The sequence below is a fragment of the Rhinolophus ferrumequinum genome, chromosome 15 (genome assembly GCF_004115265.2).
Source record: "Rhinolophus ferrumequinum isolate MPI-CBG mRhiFer1 chromosome 15, mRhiFer1_v1.p, whole genome shotgun sequence".
Classification (NCBI taxonomy): Eukaryota; Metazoa; Chordata; class Mammalia; order Chiroptera; family Rhinolophidae; genus Rhinolophus; species Rhinolophus ferrumequinum.
Window position 1 is genome coordinate 48,300,885 of NC_046298.1, and position 16,010 is coordinate 48,316,894.

General features: G+C 47.9%; 2 protein-coding genes across 3 annotated transcripts; both read right to left on the bottom strand.

Moving 5' to 3' along the window:
- Positions 1-95: 95 nt before the first annotated feature.
- On the bottom strand, positions 96-14,157 carry RDH13 (retinol dehydrogenase 13). 2 transcript variants are annotated; one of them, XM_033128273.1, is made up of 7 exons: positions 13,977-14,157; positions 11,270-11,388; positions 7,488-7,643; positions 4,501-4,605; positions 3,319-3,531; positions 2,436-2,537; positions 96-1,060 (listed from the first exon to the last, which is right to left on the bottom strand). In XM_033128273.1, exons 1-7 carry the CDS (start codon positions 14,039-14,041, stop codon positions 816-818), a joined length of 1,005 nt encoding a protein of 334 aa, XP_032984164.1. In that variant the 5' UTR covers positions 14,042-14,157; the 3' UTR covers positions 96-815. The 2 variants fall into 2 exon arrangements, with proteins under 2 accessions (XP_032984164.1, XP_032984165.1); XM_033128274.1 differs by lacking the exon at positions 4,501-4,605.
- Positions 8,935-9,730, bottom strand: LOC117034862 (chromobox protein homolog 1-like). The gene has a single exon (XM_033128276.1). The coding sequence runs from the start codon at positions 9,549-9,551 to the stop codon at positions 8,994-8,996; it is 558 nt and encodes a 185-aa protein (XP_032984167.1). The 5' UTR covers positions 9,552-9,730; the 3' UTR covers positions 8,935-8,993.
- Positions 14,158-16,010: the final 1,853 nt, after the last annotated feature.

The window sequence follows — 16,010 nt, forward strand, 5'->3', positions numbered from 1 at the left end:
CTGAGTTTCCCAAAAGGAAGAAATACATGAGTTGTTCTTGTTCAGCTCGTTGGCACTTCCTCAGTGGCATGGAGGAAGAAAATAAAACCTGTGACTCAGCTAGATGTTTTATTATTAGTCTATTTAAAGAATAAGCTTGAGAGTCTATGGGCCAAGGAAAGGTCATGACTCCGGCATCCGGGGTCCTCAGCAGCAGCAGCTGTTGTCCAGGGCGTGACTGGGGGATAACAAGGCCAGGTCTGGCTTATGTAAGACCCTCAGTAAACTTCCTCTGGGAAGGAATGCACACTACTATTCACTGAGCCAAGAAATGACCTGTTCGGCATCACGCCATCCTGTGAGGTAGTCAAGATATTGAACACATTCTACAGTTGGAGAAACCGAGACTCGGAGAGGAGGCTGGAGCTGTACAAGGTCCCACAGAGAACCGTGAACTCGACCGTGTCCGTCAGACAACTTGTCCATAGCCATAAGGTCCCCAACTGTGGCCCACACCAGAGGCTCCTCTCGGCAGGCACAGTGCCCCAGCCAACCCCTGGGTAAGGTGCCCACCTGCAGTCCAATCCACTGTGGCCACAAAAGAAAAAAACCAGGTCAATACTGCCATTTAGAGGGTGATGTGGGCATGGCAGCCAGCATTCCTTGGCCAGTGCTGCCACCTAGAGGTGAAGCGGGTATGGCAGCCACGTTCCTTGAAATCTTGAGGCCCATACAATACTGCCACCTAGACGGTGATGTGGGCATGGCAGTTATCCTTGGTCTTGCTCCATCCTGATGACTCTGCCTCCTTGGTGGCTTTCACACCTGCTCCCAGGTTATTTGGGGAGGAGCTCTCCCCTCACAGAGGACCCATGAGACATCTCTAAGCCCACCAGGCGGGCACTTTCAGCCCAAAGCCTCCGGGCTACCTCCTCATCCTCTGCCTCAGGGGCCGGAGCTTTCTCTTTAAGTCCATCGAAGTACTTTCCAGAAACGCCTTCCAGTTCCTCCGCCACCACCAGGTAAGTGCTGGGCTGGGCCGCCAGCTGGGGGCTCTTGACCAGCAGCCAGAAGATGGGTCCTGCAATCAGCCCACAGAACATTCAGTCCACACACACTCAGAGAGGAGTACACAGAAAGCCCTACACCACCCCCAGGACACAGGGCCCACTGAGGCCAGACGTTGGCCTTTAGTCCCACAGAGCCCAGTTCCAGGCCTTTGCTCCTAGGGTGTCCTCCACCAGGAATTCCCTTCCCTCGCTCTGCCTAGCCAAATCCCTCCAGATGCAGGGACTAACCGAAAAGCTGCCTCCCCCAGGAAGCCTCCCTGGCTTTCCCAGGCAGATGGAAGGCCTCTGTCCTCTCTGTCAGCCCTGAGTCCCACCCTGCCCCATCGTGCTTTAAAATAACGAGTACTTGTTGAGCACCTCCAGTGCCAGCCTCAGCCTAAGACCCTTGACACTTGGCACTCACCTACTGAATGTTTCTCAGCATTACAAATCCAATTATAAAGTTCTAATTATTTACTCAGCTTAAATCTGGGCCAGGCACTGTGCTGGCCTTTTTAAGGGAGGTCTCATATAAACCTCCCAGCAACTGTGAGGCGGGTACTATGCTGGCCCTCACGTTGCAGGAGTAAACTGAGGCTCAGAGAGGTGAGCCTTGCAGAGTAGCACAGCTAGTTTCGGGGTGAAGCTGACGTTCCCCTGAGCACAGCCAGACTCCAGCAGTGGGCTTCTACAGGCTCCTCCTCTGAGACACGGTTTTTTCATCAGATGGGCTCTGGCCTGTTTCCTGGGACTATTCTGAGGCTGGCTGGCCAGATCGACATAGAAAAGTGACTTGTTCTTGGTACCATGGAAGATACAGGGGAGAGGGCAGAGCAAAGCCCCTGAGAATAGTCTCTGAGTGTGATTTATTTTATATGTCAACTTGACTGGGCTAAGGGACACCTGGAGAGCAGGTAAAACCTTACTTATGGGTGTGTCTGAGGGTATGACCAGAAGATAAGCATTTGAATCCTTAGACTGAATAAAGGAAATCCGTTCATTCCTGGGCAGCATGCACTTAGTTCAGGGCCAGAACAGAACAAAAAGGTGAGGAAGGGTGAATTAGCTCACTCTCTCTGCTTGAACTGGGACATCCACCTCCTCCTGCCCTCAGGTATCGGCACTGCTGGCCATCAAACTCAAACTGGGGCTTACACCACCAGCTCCCCTAGTTCTCAGGCCTTTGGATGTGGACTAGAACTACACCACCAGCTGTCCTGCGTCTCCAGCATGCCAATGGCAGATGGTGGGGCTTCTCAGCCTCCATAAATCATGAGCCAATCTCTTCTAATAAATTTCCCTAAATACCTATACACATCCTATGGCTAATACACTGAGGAGGGTCCTGGGCCCCTGCTGAGAGGGCAGAGGTTCAGCTAAGGGACCCCAGGCCGAGAGGGGACTTACCAAGCATGAAGCTGGAGAAGGCAGAGTTATACATGCCGGTGTGTCTGCCCAGTTCTGTCCTGGCCACACCGGGGTGCAAAGCATTGACGGTCACTCCTGTACCTGGGGAGAGAAAGGAAGAATAAGGAGTGGGGAGGGGGTCAGACACCAGGTTCACTCCTTCCCAGGAAGCCTGATGCTGCCCACCCTGAGCCCTGGGGGGGTCTCCCGTTTCCTACCCTCAAACCCACACCACCTTCTTGCTCTGAAGTCTCCATGACAGGTAGTCTCATCTCGCAAGACAGCTCTGTTTCATGGCTGCCCAGAGCAGAGCCTTTCAACCTGAGTGTGTGTATAAAAATAACATGGAGGGCTGGAAAAACCCAGACCACTGGCCCCACCCCGCAGAAAGTCTGAAGCAATGGATCAGGGTGGGGTCTGAGATGCTGCAATTATGACAAGCTTCCAGGTGAGCTGATGCTGCTGGTCCACTTTGAGAAGCAAGGGTGAAGGGCAGACTTTTCAACTTCAGCACTATGGATGTTGAGATCCAATCATTCTTTACCCTGTGCACTGTAAGATATTGAACAGCATCTCTGGATTCTGTCCACTAGATGCCAATAGCAACATCCACCCGTCCCCACTCCCTGAAATGACAGCCAAAGAGATTGCTTAGATAGCCTAGAGCACCAAAGGCTCAGATGCCTGTCCTGGATGAGCAGGGAAGAAGACTGCGATTGATTAGTGATGTCTGCTTCAGGCACCAATGGGGAGCCTTCTGGTGTGTGTGTCATTCACTTGCCTACTCTGTCCTGGAGCCAGTGCGTGACCTCTCATCAGCCCAGGGTCACAGCAGAACTGTTCCAGGCTCAGAGCTAAAGGAAGAAGGAGGCCACACTCGCACCTTGCAGCCGCCGGCTCAGCTCCTTGGTGAAGAGGATGACAGCCAGCTTACTCTGGCAGTAGGCCGCTTTAGTGTCATACTTCCTCTTCTCCCAGTTCAAGTCATCAAAGTCTATGCGCCCAGCAACGTGGGCCAAAGATGAGAGGTTGATGATCCGTGAAGGGGCCGAGGCCTTCAGCTTGTCCAGCAGTAAGTTTGTCAGAAGAAAGTGACCTGGATGAAAGATGACAAAAAGATAACTTTTATTGAACTCTTACCACATGCCTAGGACCATGCTGAGAACATTACCTTATTTCACCCTCCCAATAACACAAGGTTCCTAATCGGATGTAATTTTGCCCCCCCAGGGAATATTTGGCATTATCTGGAGACAATTTTGGTTGTCACAACTACAGAGTGAAATGGGGGCATTACTGCCATCTATTGGGTAGAGGCCAGGGACGTTGCTCGACATTCTACAATGCACGGGACAGTCCCCACAAGGAATTATCCAACCCCAAACGTCAAGACCTTTGATAACTCTATGAGGTCAACTGGGAAAGAGACTGCCTTCTGTCTCCCAAAATATTTTCTCCATTTCTTCAGTAATATGATTTTTGGCTTTGCACAACACTGCCCAGTGAAAGACTACATTTCCCAGACTCCTTTGTAGCTGCATCAGGTCATGTGACTGAATACCAACCAATAGGGTATGAATGATAGTAATATGTGTGTTTAGGGTTTAATTGTGTCCTTCTCCCCACTAAAACATATGTTGAAGTCCAACCTTCCAGAACCTCAGAATGTGACCTTATTTGTAGATGGGATCTGGGGTCTTTACAGAGGCAATTAAAGTAAGGTCATTAGGGTGGGCCCTGATCCAGTATGACCCACTGCCTCTTTGCCCTTACTAACAGAACCCTAGGTGCATTCAGGGTGACGACAAATAGACTAACAGCATAACTGAAAGACAGACTAAGACTGGAGGACAGACAAAGGGGCAAGATGTCAAGAGACTGATAGAGGTTCCGAAAGACTGAACATCCAGAGGTGATCAGGCAACCCCAAGCCACCAGGTGATCCGGACGCCTTGGACAGTGGCGGAAGGCACCCCCTACCTGCACTGTGAGCCTGTGTTTGGCCCACTGGGGACCCCGCCCACATCCCAGGCTGACACCAACACCACGCAGCCTGTGGCCTCACCCAGGTAGTTAACGCCAAGCTGCATCTCAAAGCCGTCCTCAGTGGTCCAGTGGGGGCACCGCATCACGGCCGCGTTGTTGACCAGGACGTGTACTTGCTGTTCCTCTGGAAGGCAAAGGTCAGGGCAAACGTGTCAGCTCCATACCTGCTGGGCTGACCAGTGTTCCCCAAACATTCATGTCTACCCGGAACCTGTGAATGTGATCTTTCTTTGGAAACAGAGTCTTTGCAGAAATAATCAAGTAAAGATGAGGACACAGGGTGGGCCCTATCGAACATGACTGGCGTCCTTATAAGACAGGGAAATTTGGACACAGACATGCACATGGGGAGACCATGTTGTGATGACGAAGGCAGAGAGTGGAGAGATGCAGCCAAAGAGAGCTGCACACCAGCCAAAGAACACCAGGATTGACGGCCACCACCAGAAGCTGGAAATCTGAGGAAAGATTCTATCCAGTGCAGTCCTCCTGCCAATACCTTGATCTCTGGCCTCACACTGGGTGGCTTGAACACTATTGTCCCCCAGTCCTGGAGGCTGGAACGTGTCACAGGGCTGGTTCCCTCTGAGACCATGAGGGAGAATCTGTTCCAGGCCTCTCTCATCTTGTACACAGCCACCTCCCTGATTCCTCACGTGGTCCTCCCTCTGTAAATGTCTGTGTGCTAATCTCTTCTTATAAGGACACCAGTCAGATGGATTAGGGCCCACCTTAATGACCTCATTTTCACTTGGTTACCTCTGTAAAGATTCCCCTCTCTAAATAAGGTGACAGTCTGAGGCACTGAGGGTAGGACCCCTCCAACATGTCTTTTTTGGGAGGACACAACAGAACCCATAACATTCCCAAAATGGTTTTGGGATCAATGAAAACAATGAATTAGTCATGTAGCACCTAATAAACAGAGCTTCTATTTTGTTCTTTATTTGAGGGGAAGGGGATGTGGCCTACCCATCAGGATCATAAGCTCTGGAGCCTATCAGAGGGGGGTTCGAGTCCCCCAGCTCTACCCTGACCAGTATGATCCCAGCTAAGTTATACAGCTCCTCTGTGACTCAGTTTCCCCCCTGCAATTCTTCCTGCATATTATTAATTTGTATTGTTAAAATAAAGAAGACCAGCTATGTTTTCAAGATGAAAGCTTCACGTTGTAGAGGGGGGAAAAAAGGTTAACAGTGACTCCCTTAGGGCTGGTGTGCAATCAAAGGTGTTTAGTTCTTACTTACTGTTCAGGATTTTAATAGATTGTCCACAACAAATATGTATTTCTTTGCATCAGGAGTTAAAAAAAAACACTCCATAAATGTTTATTTCTTCACCACTTCTGAGAAATAGCTGCTGTCTCCCCACTAGCTTTCCTGCTTTCATTTAATACAGAGCTGGGTGGAAAGGAAGAGGTTGTTCAAGATCTGCAGAGACCCTCACATGTGTGAGAAACAACACAGATATACGAGGATGTTCACAGCATCGGTGCCTGTGGCCCTGAAAACCTGGAAGCCAAGTGGCCATTGGTAGAGAACCAGTAACATCACCTGTCAGATCCACACAATGGAACACAATGTAGCTGCAAGAAAAGAATGAAGAAATACAATGTAGCCGCAAGAACTGGGACACTCTGCCTAAAACTGATCTCTAAGAGACAATGGGGGAGAAAGAGCATGGAGCACCAGGAGTATAACAGGCTCTGATTTGTACAAAAAAGCCAAGGGGAGGTGTATACACCTGCCTGCTTTATAAATGCATAAACTGTCTCCAGCAAGACACGTGGGGGAGAACTGAACACACGTGAGGAAGGAGTCTGGGTAGCTATGGGCAGGAGTGGCAGGGAGACCTGTCCCTGTCTCCTCGTTTGTACTTTCTGAATGTTTATTCCTGGAAAGGTTATTCCTATTCAAAAAAAAAAATAAATACGTGAATAGTTCTAAAAACACCAGGTGGGAAGCAAAAAGTGTGAGTAAACAACTAATGCAACAGAAGTGCTGAAAAACACCAGCCTGGGGCCAGCCCGGTGGCTCAGGAGCGGGGGCAGTTAGAGCTCCATGCTCCTAACTCCGAAGGTTGCCAGTTCGATTCCCACACGGGCCAGTGGGCTCTCAACCACAAGGTTGCCCGTTCAATTCCTCAAGTCCCGCAAGGGATGGTGGGCAGCGCCCCCTGCAACTAAGATTGAACACGGCACCTTGAGCTGAGCTGCCTCCCGGATGGCTCAGTTGGTTGGAGCGCGGGCTCTCAACCAGAAGGTTGCCAGTTCGATTCCTCGACTCCCGGAAGGGATGGTGGGCTGTGCCCCCTGCAACTAGAAAACGGCAACTGGACCAGAGGTGAGCTGCGCCCTCCACAACTAAGACTGAAAGGACAACAACTTGAAGCTGAACCCTCCACAACTAACCTCCACAACTAAGATTGAAAGGACAACTTGACTTGGAAAAAAGGCCTGGAAGTACACACTGTTCCCCAATAAAGTCCTGTTCCCCTTCCCCAATAAAATCTTTAAAAAAAAAAAAAAAAAAAAACACCAGCCTGATCCCCTGGATTTGCAAAAAGAAATGCCCAGCAAAGAAGTGGGAGGTCCAGGGAGTCTGCACTGTGCTTGTGGCTCCTCCAGCAGTGCAGGATTCTCATGGCTGTGTCCCCGCCGGACCGGGCGCTCCTTGGAGGCAAAGCCTGAATCTGACTCATCTCTGTCCCTGGCGTCACCTGAAAGCCAGAAAGCCTCAAGAAACAATGGATGAATCACTGCTGCTGCCCCTCTTCCATGGCTAACTCCTCCTCCACCTACCATCTTGGCTTCTACTTCTTATAGGATCCAAGCTAATGCAGGAGTTCGTTTTCCTAAAGAGCAGGAGTCAGCAAACTCTCTCTGGGAAGGACCAGGTAGTAAACATTTTTGGCTCTGTGGGCAATGAGGTCCAGGCCTGGTTTAATTTGCTCCTCAGAGCCTGGCCACCCGAGACCCTGCCCACAGGCCAGTGCCCTCCCTCCTACCTTCAGTGATCTTGGCTGCAAACTCTCGAATGGACTTCAGAGAGGCCAAATCCAGGTGCCGGGCGTTGACATGGTGATTCAGGGTCACCCCACGAATGTCCTTTGCCGCCGCCTCACACTTCTCCATGTCTCGACAGGCCAGGATGATGTTGCCTCCTGAAAGCCCAGGATAGCAAAAAATTTTTTTTTTTTTTTTTATAAATCTATAGTTTTATTAAAACAAAAACTGACAGTGTGGTATGAAGTTTACATTTAAACAAAGTTTTCACAGAAACCTAACACATGCCTAAAAAGATTTTACAATGGAGTTCTAGATACAGGTCTAAATGATGTCAAGAACTGATGGATTTCATAATTCAAGACAGTATTTTGGGTATTAGTTAATTCTTAGGATTAAAAAAGTTTTGTGTTTTAAAGTGAACCACTGCCCAGTATGAAAGTTTAGTCTTCTTCTGAGACCAGGTCTTTTGAAATAATCCAACTCTTGAAGTGATTCGATAAACTTGTGCTGTCAGTGACTGAACCCTGCCACCAATGGTTTCAGAGTTCAAGGTTCAAAAAACATAGAAGTTCCAAGAGCCTGGGCCCTTCCCTTTACTCTCACACCTCCCATGTCCCCTCCTCTTCCCCTCCCTAGATACTTCAGTCAGTGGCTTGGATGGACAAGCTAATATTTATAACTTAACAATTGGAAAAGGGACTTCTTGTCAATTTTAATAATTAGCACCTCTAAGACAGAATGATCTGCCTTTGTATACGCTCCAATAAAAGACTTTCCCTCCTTAACCAGTTTCCATTCCCAAAATGGCAGCGTTGTTAGTCTTTTGTTGGGAACAGCATTAAGCTCAGGCAGGGAACACCGTGGCTTATAAGTTTCAGGCATTCACAGCTTCTAAACAGTCTCTCACAGTCCTTATTTAGATTGCCAATGACATTTTGTGAAAAGATAAAATATTTTGGACACAGAACCAAATCATTAGTTGTTCTTTCCATTGTTTCATTTCCCCGATCAGGCCCAATTTTAACAAAAACGATCCTACCCATCTCCCTTCCTTCCCACCCCATCCCTCCCACACCCAAATAATACACCAGTAATAGCCAAAAACTACACACATGCTACGCTGTAAAAATGCAGAGTTAACACTATTGGGAAGAAGGCTGTGGATTGTGGAGATGCTCTTTGAAGATTTGCAGTACCTTTTTGCTCTCCCATACACCCATTCTGCAAGTTTTGTCCTTCATAGAAGGCCCTTTGCTTTTCTCAGCGAAGTGCAGAACGAGCTGCCTTGAAACACTTATCCTCCTTCCCCTTCACTGGGATGAGTGTGCAAACTACACAGCATGGAGCGGCTTTAAAGCACTTGGGCTGCTGTAGGGCACAGAAACTATACTGGCTCTTCAAAGGACATCTTCTCAAGCCACCTCTATGGTGTCAACACAAGAACTCCTTCCTCTCCCCACTTGAAACCCACAGTCAGATGTGACAGGGGCTGGTACTCAAGAGAATTAATTCTTGTCATCTTTTTTGTCATCATCTTCCGAGGGGTAGGAATGCCACGTCAGCCTTTCCTCATAGAAGGATATGACAACCTGGGGGCACTTGACATTGGCTTCCTTGGCAGGGACCAGGTCAGCCTCATCAGAGTTTTTCCATTTCATCAGGAACATGAGTTCTCCACTGGAGTCTGTAGCTCCAATAATCCGCTCTGGCTCCAAACCCCGGGCAAAGCCTCGTGGCTTTTCTGACTCTTCTTTTTTCTTCTTTGGTTTGCTCTCCTCTCCCTTATCTTCAGAATCAGAGTCGGCTTTGCGCTTGCCTCCCTCTGATTTATCCGTCTCATGTGCTGTTTTCTGTGACTGTAGAAACTCAGCAATGAGGTCGGGGCAATCCAGGTTCTCTTCTGGCTCCCACGTGTTGTCCGCATCCGAGAACCCCTTCCACTTTAGGAGGTACTCCACTTTGCCTTTTACCACTCGACGGTCAAGAACTTTTTCCACCACATATTCCTCTTCCTCCTCTTCTAGCACCTCCTCCACATTCTTCTTGTTTTGTTTTTTTCCCATAGTGCCCGCCAGCTTCCTGGTATAAAGGGTGACGCTGCTCAGAGCAGCGCCCAAGAGCCGAGAAGAATCAGTATCGCGCTACTGGCGCGTCGCGTCGGGCGGGCCGGAGGAGTGGCGCCCAGAAAAGCAACAGGCCGGGTGGCCGCGGTCGAGCCCCTCACTGAAGCGGCGTACCGCAGGCCCCGGCACCAAAAAAATTTTTTAAAAAAAGGATCCACTCCTAGATACGCATACCCAGTGCAAATGAAAATTGAAGTCCGCACAAAAACGTGTCCACAGCAGCACTATGCACAACAGTGGAAAGGTAGACAAAACCCAAGAGCCCATCAACAGATGGTGGTTAAACAAAACACAGTCTGTCCATACAGTGGAATATTATTCAGCCATGAAAAAGGACTGGAGTATAGATACATCCTGTAACATAGAACCTAAGGCTGAGTGAAAAGAGCCTGACGCCAAAGGACACATAGTGTATGGTTCTATTTATATGAAATGTCCACAACAGGCAAATCCATAGAAGGTAGATTAATGGTTTCCTAGGGAGGGGAAGCAAATTGGGGCGTGATGACTAAGGGAGGCAAGGTTTTGTTTGGAGGTGATGAAAATGTTCTAAAATTGAGAGTGGCAATGGTTGCACGACTCTGACTATACCACAACTCCCTGAAGTGCACATTTTTCAATGGGTGAATTGTGTGGTATGTGAATTAAATCTCAACATAGACATAAAAATGACTTTAAAAAAATTAGAAAAGTGAGAACAGAAAGCAAGGTTTGAGAGGACCATGTGGACCTGTGTGGCTGACCCCACCCACAGGGGACCCAGCCCCTCCTGTACATTCCACTGCCCCCTCACTGTCCAAAATGGAACTCCTCGGACCCCTGAATCTGTACGTCTTCCCAGTGGTATCCCAGCCCTCAGGACAGCAGTGGGTATGTCTTCCCAATTTCCCTTCTGACCTCATCCTGAGAGGAAAACACGTCCTCCCTTGGGGAAACCCCTGTGGTGCTGTGGGGCTGCCCATCAGAGCGCCCCACCACTCTGACCTCAGGGGTAGACAGGTGACTTGGGCCTAGTTCCTGGCCACTGTGACTCAAAAAGCCCAGAGAAAGTGTCCACTGTGCCCCCGCCCTCATACCTGCCTCAGCCTTCCTGTACCAGCCAAACAGCTCTGGCCTTCCAGCTGCTCAGGCCAAACACCCTGACTCTACCCTTTCTCGTGCCTGACCCCTCAGGAAATCCCATTCGTGCTAACTTCACAACAGACCCGTGTGAGATGAGGAGGGCACCTCTCCTCTGTGGAATTCCTCCCAAACCCCAGTCAGACCTTGAGAAAAACACTGAATACCCAAATTGAAGGCGCTCTACAAAATGCCTGACCAGTACACCAGAAGAGCCTGAAGCCAGGTCTTGACCTTTACCTCTGACCCAGGTCCCGAGCCAGCCATTAGGGCCGAATCCATCTGAAGTAGGAAAAAGTGAGGCCAACGCAGAAAAAAACTAAAACCAAAAATTGCTGAGTATCCACAGCCTCCTCTGAGACCCTGAACCCCACTTTACCTCATCCAGGGTCGCCAGCCTTTTTGGCTTAAGCCAGTGTGAGTATGGTTTCTGCTACTTGCAGGCAAAAGAATTGGATGACCTTCACATCCCCTGGGGAAGCACACCCTCCATCGCCAGTCTCACGCCCCAAGCCCCTGCAGAGAAAGCAGGACCTCACCTCTTCTGGCCAGCTCCAAAGCAGTCTGCTTCCCAATGCCTGTGTTGGCACCCGTCACAATGACGGTCTTCCCCTGAATGGTGGCCTTGCTGGGACAAGCCCCACCGGCAACATAATCCCTAAAGGTAAGAAACAGCACAGTCAGTTCCATCTGTCTGTCCATTCAGCACAGGTTACCCCGACTGCTTTGACCTTGGGCACATGACCCCTCTGAGCCTTGTGTTCCCCCAAATGAAAGACAGAAAGGACATCACATAACTCCTTGGGGCCATGGTCGTGTTACAGGTAAAGGGCGGAGCACAGTCTGCCTTTGGGAAGCCTCAAGGATGTGACAATTGTTTTTTTTTTTTATAAAGACCCCCTATATTCATGTCCTATGGCTGATGTAACAAACTACCACAAGCTCAGTGGTTAAAACCAGGCAAATGTATTCTCCTACAGTTCTGCAGGCCTTACTGGGATAAAAGCAAGGTTTTGGCAGAGTCTGTTCCTTCTGGAAGCTCCAGGGCAAAATCCGGTCCCTCGCCTTTTCCAGCTTCTAGGGGCCTCCAGCATTCCTTGGCTGGTGGCCCCTTTCTCCTCCTTCAAATCTCTGACTCTGACTCTCCTGCCTCCCCCTTATGACGTAAGTGGGCCCACCTGGATAAACCAGGATCACCTCATCTCAAGGTCCTTAACTCAATGACATCTGCTTTGACGGGTAAGGGAACATATTCACAGCTTCTGAGCACAGGGTGTGCACATCCTTGGGGGGGCCATGATGCTGCTACTATACACATATTCCCCAGAGGCTAAAAACTGGAAATTAATGAGACAGGCAAAGAGTTAACAGGAGCAAGCTTGTGTTAACAAAAACAAACTTAAAAGAAAATTGTGTGGCTCTGAATCTCCCAGCTAGCACTGCACCTGCAAGCCAACAAGCACCTTACATCCATCATAGATGGGAACAAAACAGTTCCCAAAGGAGGCCAACAGCAACGGCAACCCCCAGCAATCAAACAAACACCCTTTATTGATGGGAAGAGAACAGTTCCTGGAAGAAGTCCCCTGCAAGCTGACGAGCACCCTGAATCCATTATGGATGGGAACGGGATAGTTCCTAGAGGAGGCCAATTATAATAGCAACCCCCTGCAAGCTGACCAACACCCTACATCCTGCATAGAAAAATATAAAACCCCGCTAAACAGAAACCCATGGCAGCTGTCTACTCTAGACTCTGTCCCCAGCAACTCATCTGCCCTTGTTTCTCCTTCTCATCAGCGCAGCCATCTTCTCTAGACACTGCCATGGGCATCCTTGCTGCCCTACTTTCGATAAATCTTTTCCTATTTTCCTACTTTTCTGAGTTTTGTGAATTCTTTCACATTCTGTTGAAAAACCAAAGGTATCCAAAAACAAGACAGAAACCACCAAATGTCATCAATAGGGCACTAGCCAAATAAAAAAAATGCCATCTCCATACAAGAGAAGGGCACTGTTCAATATGGTGGCCACTAGTCACATGAGGCTAATTTTTAATTTAAATTAAAAATAAATAGCCATGTTTTCTTTTCCAGGGCATTCAATTATTTTTCATTCTCCCCATAGTGGCACTTTATTTATTTTTAGCTTTTTCAGAACTAAAAGACAATAGTATGAATAAAAATAAAAACAGTGGCCAATGAATTTTATTACCATAATTCTATATTATTTACTCCATTTTCTAGAGGTTTCCAAAAATATCTAGTTCATATTTACAACAGCAGTAATTTAATGAATTATAAATAACAAGATACCTGCCAACTAAATTGAAAAGACATTATCAGATCAGGAGGAACAAGTTCAAAATGAAGCCTCATCATAGAGCAGATAAATAAATCCAAAGGTAATTATTCACAGAGATTTAGTCTATCCTTCATGCCCTTAAAAAAAAAAGAAACTAATCCAAAATTCCAATTATTTTCTGGCATAACTCCCAGACAATCTCTTCTCTTGTGTAACTAATAAACATTACATATTGCTAATCTTTTTATTTTTTTACTGTGGCAGGAACATTTACGTTTATATTGAGATCTGCCCTCTTAATAAGTTTTTAAGCGTATCACACAATACCACATTAACTACCCGCATACTACAGCCATACTTTAAGCTCTCAATAGCCCCAGGTAACGCACGGCACAAACATAAAACATCACAGCATTCCCAGCACCGCAGACAGTTCTACTGAACAGTGCTGCTATACAATACTTGGTAGCTTTTTTTTTTCTTTTTAAAGTAAAGTAGCCTAGGAAAGACAAGAACTGTGTATACATCCCATGCAATACCAGCTTTCCGTTTACTGAGTTGGAGAATTCTATTTGTTTCCCTAATTTCGGATAACAAGAGCTTCGGTGGCATACATTTTCCTTGTACCTTGTACATTTTCCTTGGGCCAGCAAAGTGACATATGGGAACTGATCCAAAAATATTTGCTGAATTAATGAATTTATCAAAAGTCCGAAAGCAACTAGACCAAAATGTTTACAAGGGCCCGGTTCCGCCCCTTCCTCTGGGTGACCTTGGCCGTGACCTGCCGTCTTGGGGCCTCGGTTTGCCCCCCACATTCTCTGAGGACACTGCTGGTGGGGTGAGCTAGAGGGCTCCTGGGTGGGAGAGGAGTCTCCACCCGGTCTTCCCTCCCTTGGCTGCCGATCGCCCCGCAATCACCCATGAGTGCCACATACTCACTTGAGCAGCACCGCGCCACCCACCGCTGTGCCCAGCACAGACACCGGCACAAGATAGCGGTTCATGCCCGGCCGGAGGGGGACGCAACGCGGGGCCGCCCCCAGAACCGCCGCTCCAAGGAACTCACGGCCAGGGATCCACGTGGGGAAAGGCAGGCGCAGCTTGGAACGGTGACTTTCTGAAATAGGCGTGGCGGGGGCGGGGCACTGGGTGAGGGGCGGGGCTTCCGGGGCGCGACCAATGGGGATGGACTGCGAGCGCGGCTACTCCTGGGAATGGTAGTTTACCCGGAGAGAGCGTGGTCGCGGTCTTGAGGGCGGGAGGGTTGGGGGGTGGGGCCTGCGGGCCGTTCGAATGACGTCACCCTCTCTGAGCTACTAGGCGCAGTGGGGTTCTGAAGTGAAACTGCCGTCTGCCCCGTCCAGACTGAGCGACTCTGTGTGACTTTCAAATATATCAGCTTGTTTCCTCATCTAAGAATGTGTTCACCGATAGTACTTCCCTCATAGACTCTACAGGAGAATTTGAGAATTTCGATGCTCAGAAACCAGGACCTATTAGCCTGGGATTCCCAAACTACTGGGTCTGAGGGAGGAGGGGATGGGGGTTCTGACCCCTGCGTCTGGGAGAAGGGGCTGGGGATTTTGTCTCATGGCTCTAAGGGAGGAAGAAGCCAGACACCAAAGACTGGTGTTGTGTGATTCCAGTTATATGATCTTCTATGAAAGACATTCTAGTGAAAGAATGAAGACCAGTAACCACTGCCAAGACAAGAGGGAGTGGGGAAAGTGATTCCTGCAGAGAGAACTTTTGGGGGTTTGGGAAATAGTCTCTATCTTCATCCTACTAATGGTTATATTATGACTACATACATATGTCAAATCTCATCAGAGCATTCACTTAAAACTAGTGAATTTTATTGCATATAAATTATACTGCAATAATGCTAACTAAAATTTTAAAATGTTGAAAAAAAATTTATAATTTTGTTTTGGAAATTATCTGAGCACAAGTAACTCGTTTAATTTATGATTGCATTGGATTTGTCAGCAATCAAGAGATATACTTGAGAATTCTTATCAAGTGAGGAATATGGGCCTCATAAATCATTTCCAAATGTCCCAAGAGGTTTTTTAATATTGCCTTGAACAATAAAGTTGATGCAATGTTTTGTTTTCTAGACATAGAATGAAATGTATTCACTTTGGTTTTGCAGCTTTGTAGTACGGAGCTAATGATTTTTTTCCCCCTTGAAGAAGTGTGTCTTATTTCTGTAGTGCTCTAAAAACTGTCAGCCCAAAGGGAACACAACAGCCCTGGGACTGATCTGTGATTGAAGACTCAGCCTAAAAGTGAGGGAAGACTTCCCAGAGGAGGGGAAACCTAAATAGGGTTTTGAAGGATGAGTAGAAGTTCTTCAAGGGGACCAAGTAGAGAGGATAACTCCATAGGAAGAACAGCATATGCAAATGCTAGGAGTCATGAGGCAACTTGCTTGGGACATGACAGATGTTTGGGATAGTAGAAGTTTGGCTTGAAGGGAGAGGCAGCTGGCAAGAGATGTGGCTGAAGAGAAAATAATAAAAATGGAATAATATGAATTACTATTTATTTATTGAGTACCTATTATGTGCCAAGTATTTAATCTACACAACAAACCAAAGAATAGGTTTGCTGTTGCAGATGTAGCAAGGGTGGCTGGGTCTGGCAAGATGCCTCTCCCCCTTCTGAGACTATAGGAACTCAGGGCCCCTGGACTATGGAGGGGGCATGACCTGGGAAAGGAGAAGGTGCCATAGAGACTGTGGTAAAGAACCCCAGACATGGATCTAGACAAATCTTGTTTCAAATTCCTGATCCATTTCTTCTTAGATGTGTACTTTGAGCAGTGACTTCCCCTCTCTCTCTTTCTGGCTCCTCTTATCCACCATAATAACAAAGAGTTGACATCCTTATTACGCAAAGAGATCTTATCAATCAATACAAAAAAAAGACTCAAACCACCCCCCTCCCCCAACAAGGAGAGGGGAGCAT

Bases quoted from the DNA above. Each gene is read 5' to 3' on its own strand.
- LOC117034862 (XM_033128276.1), bottom strand. From the start codon at position 9,551: ATGGGAAAAAAACAAAACAAGAAGAATGTGGAGGAGGTGCTAGAAGAG.
- RDH13 (XM_033128273.1), bottom strand. From the start codon at position 14,041: ATGAACCGCTATCTTGTGCCGGTGTCTGTGCTGGGCACAGCGGTGGGT. The intron at 3,532-4,500 runs GTGAGGCCACAG...TCTTTCATCCAG, and splicing joins GCTTGGCGTTAACTACCTGG to GTCACTTTCTTCTGACAAAC. The intron at 1,061-2,435 runs GTAAGTCCCCTC...GGCTGATTGCAG, and splicing joins CTTCTCCAGCTTCATGCTTG to GACCCATCTTCTGGCTGCTG.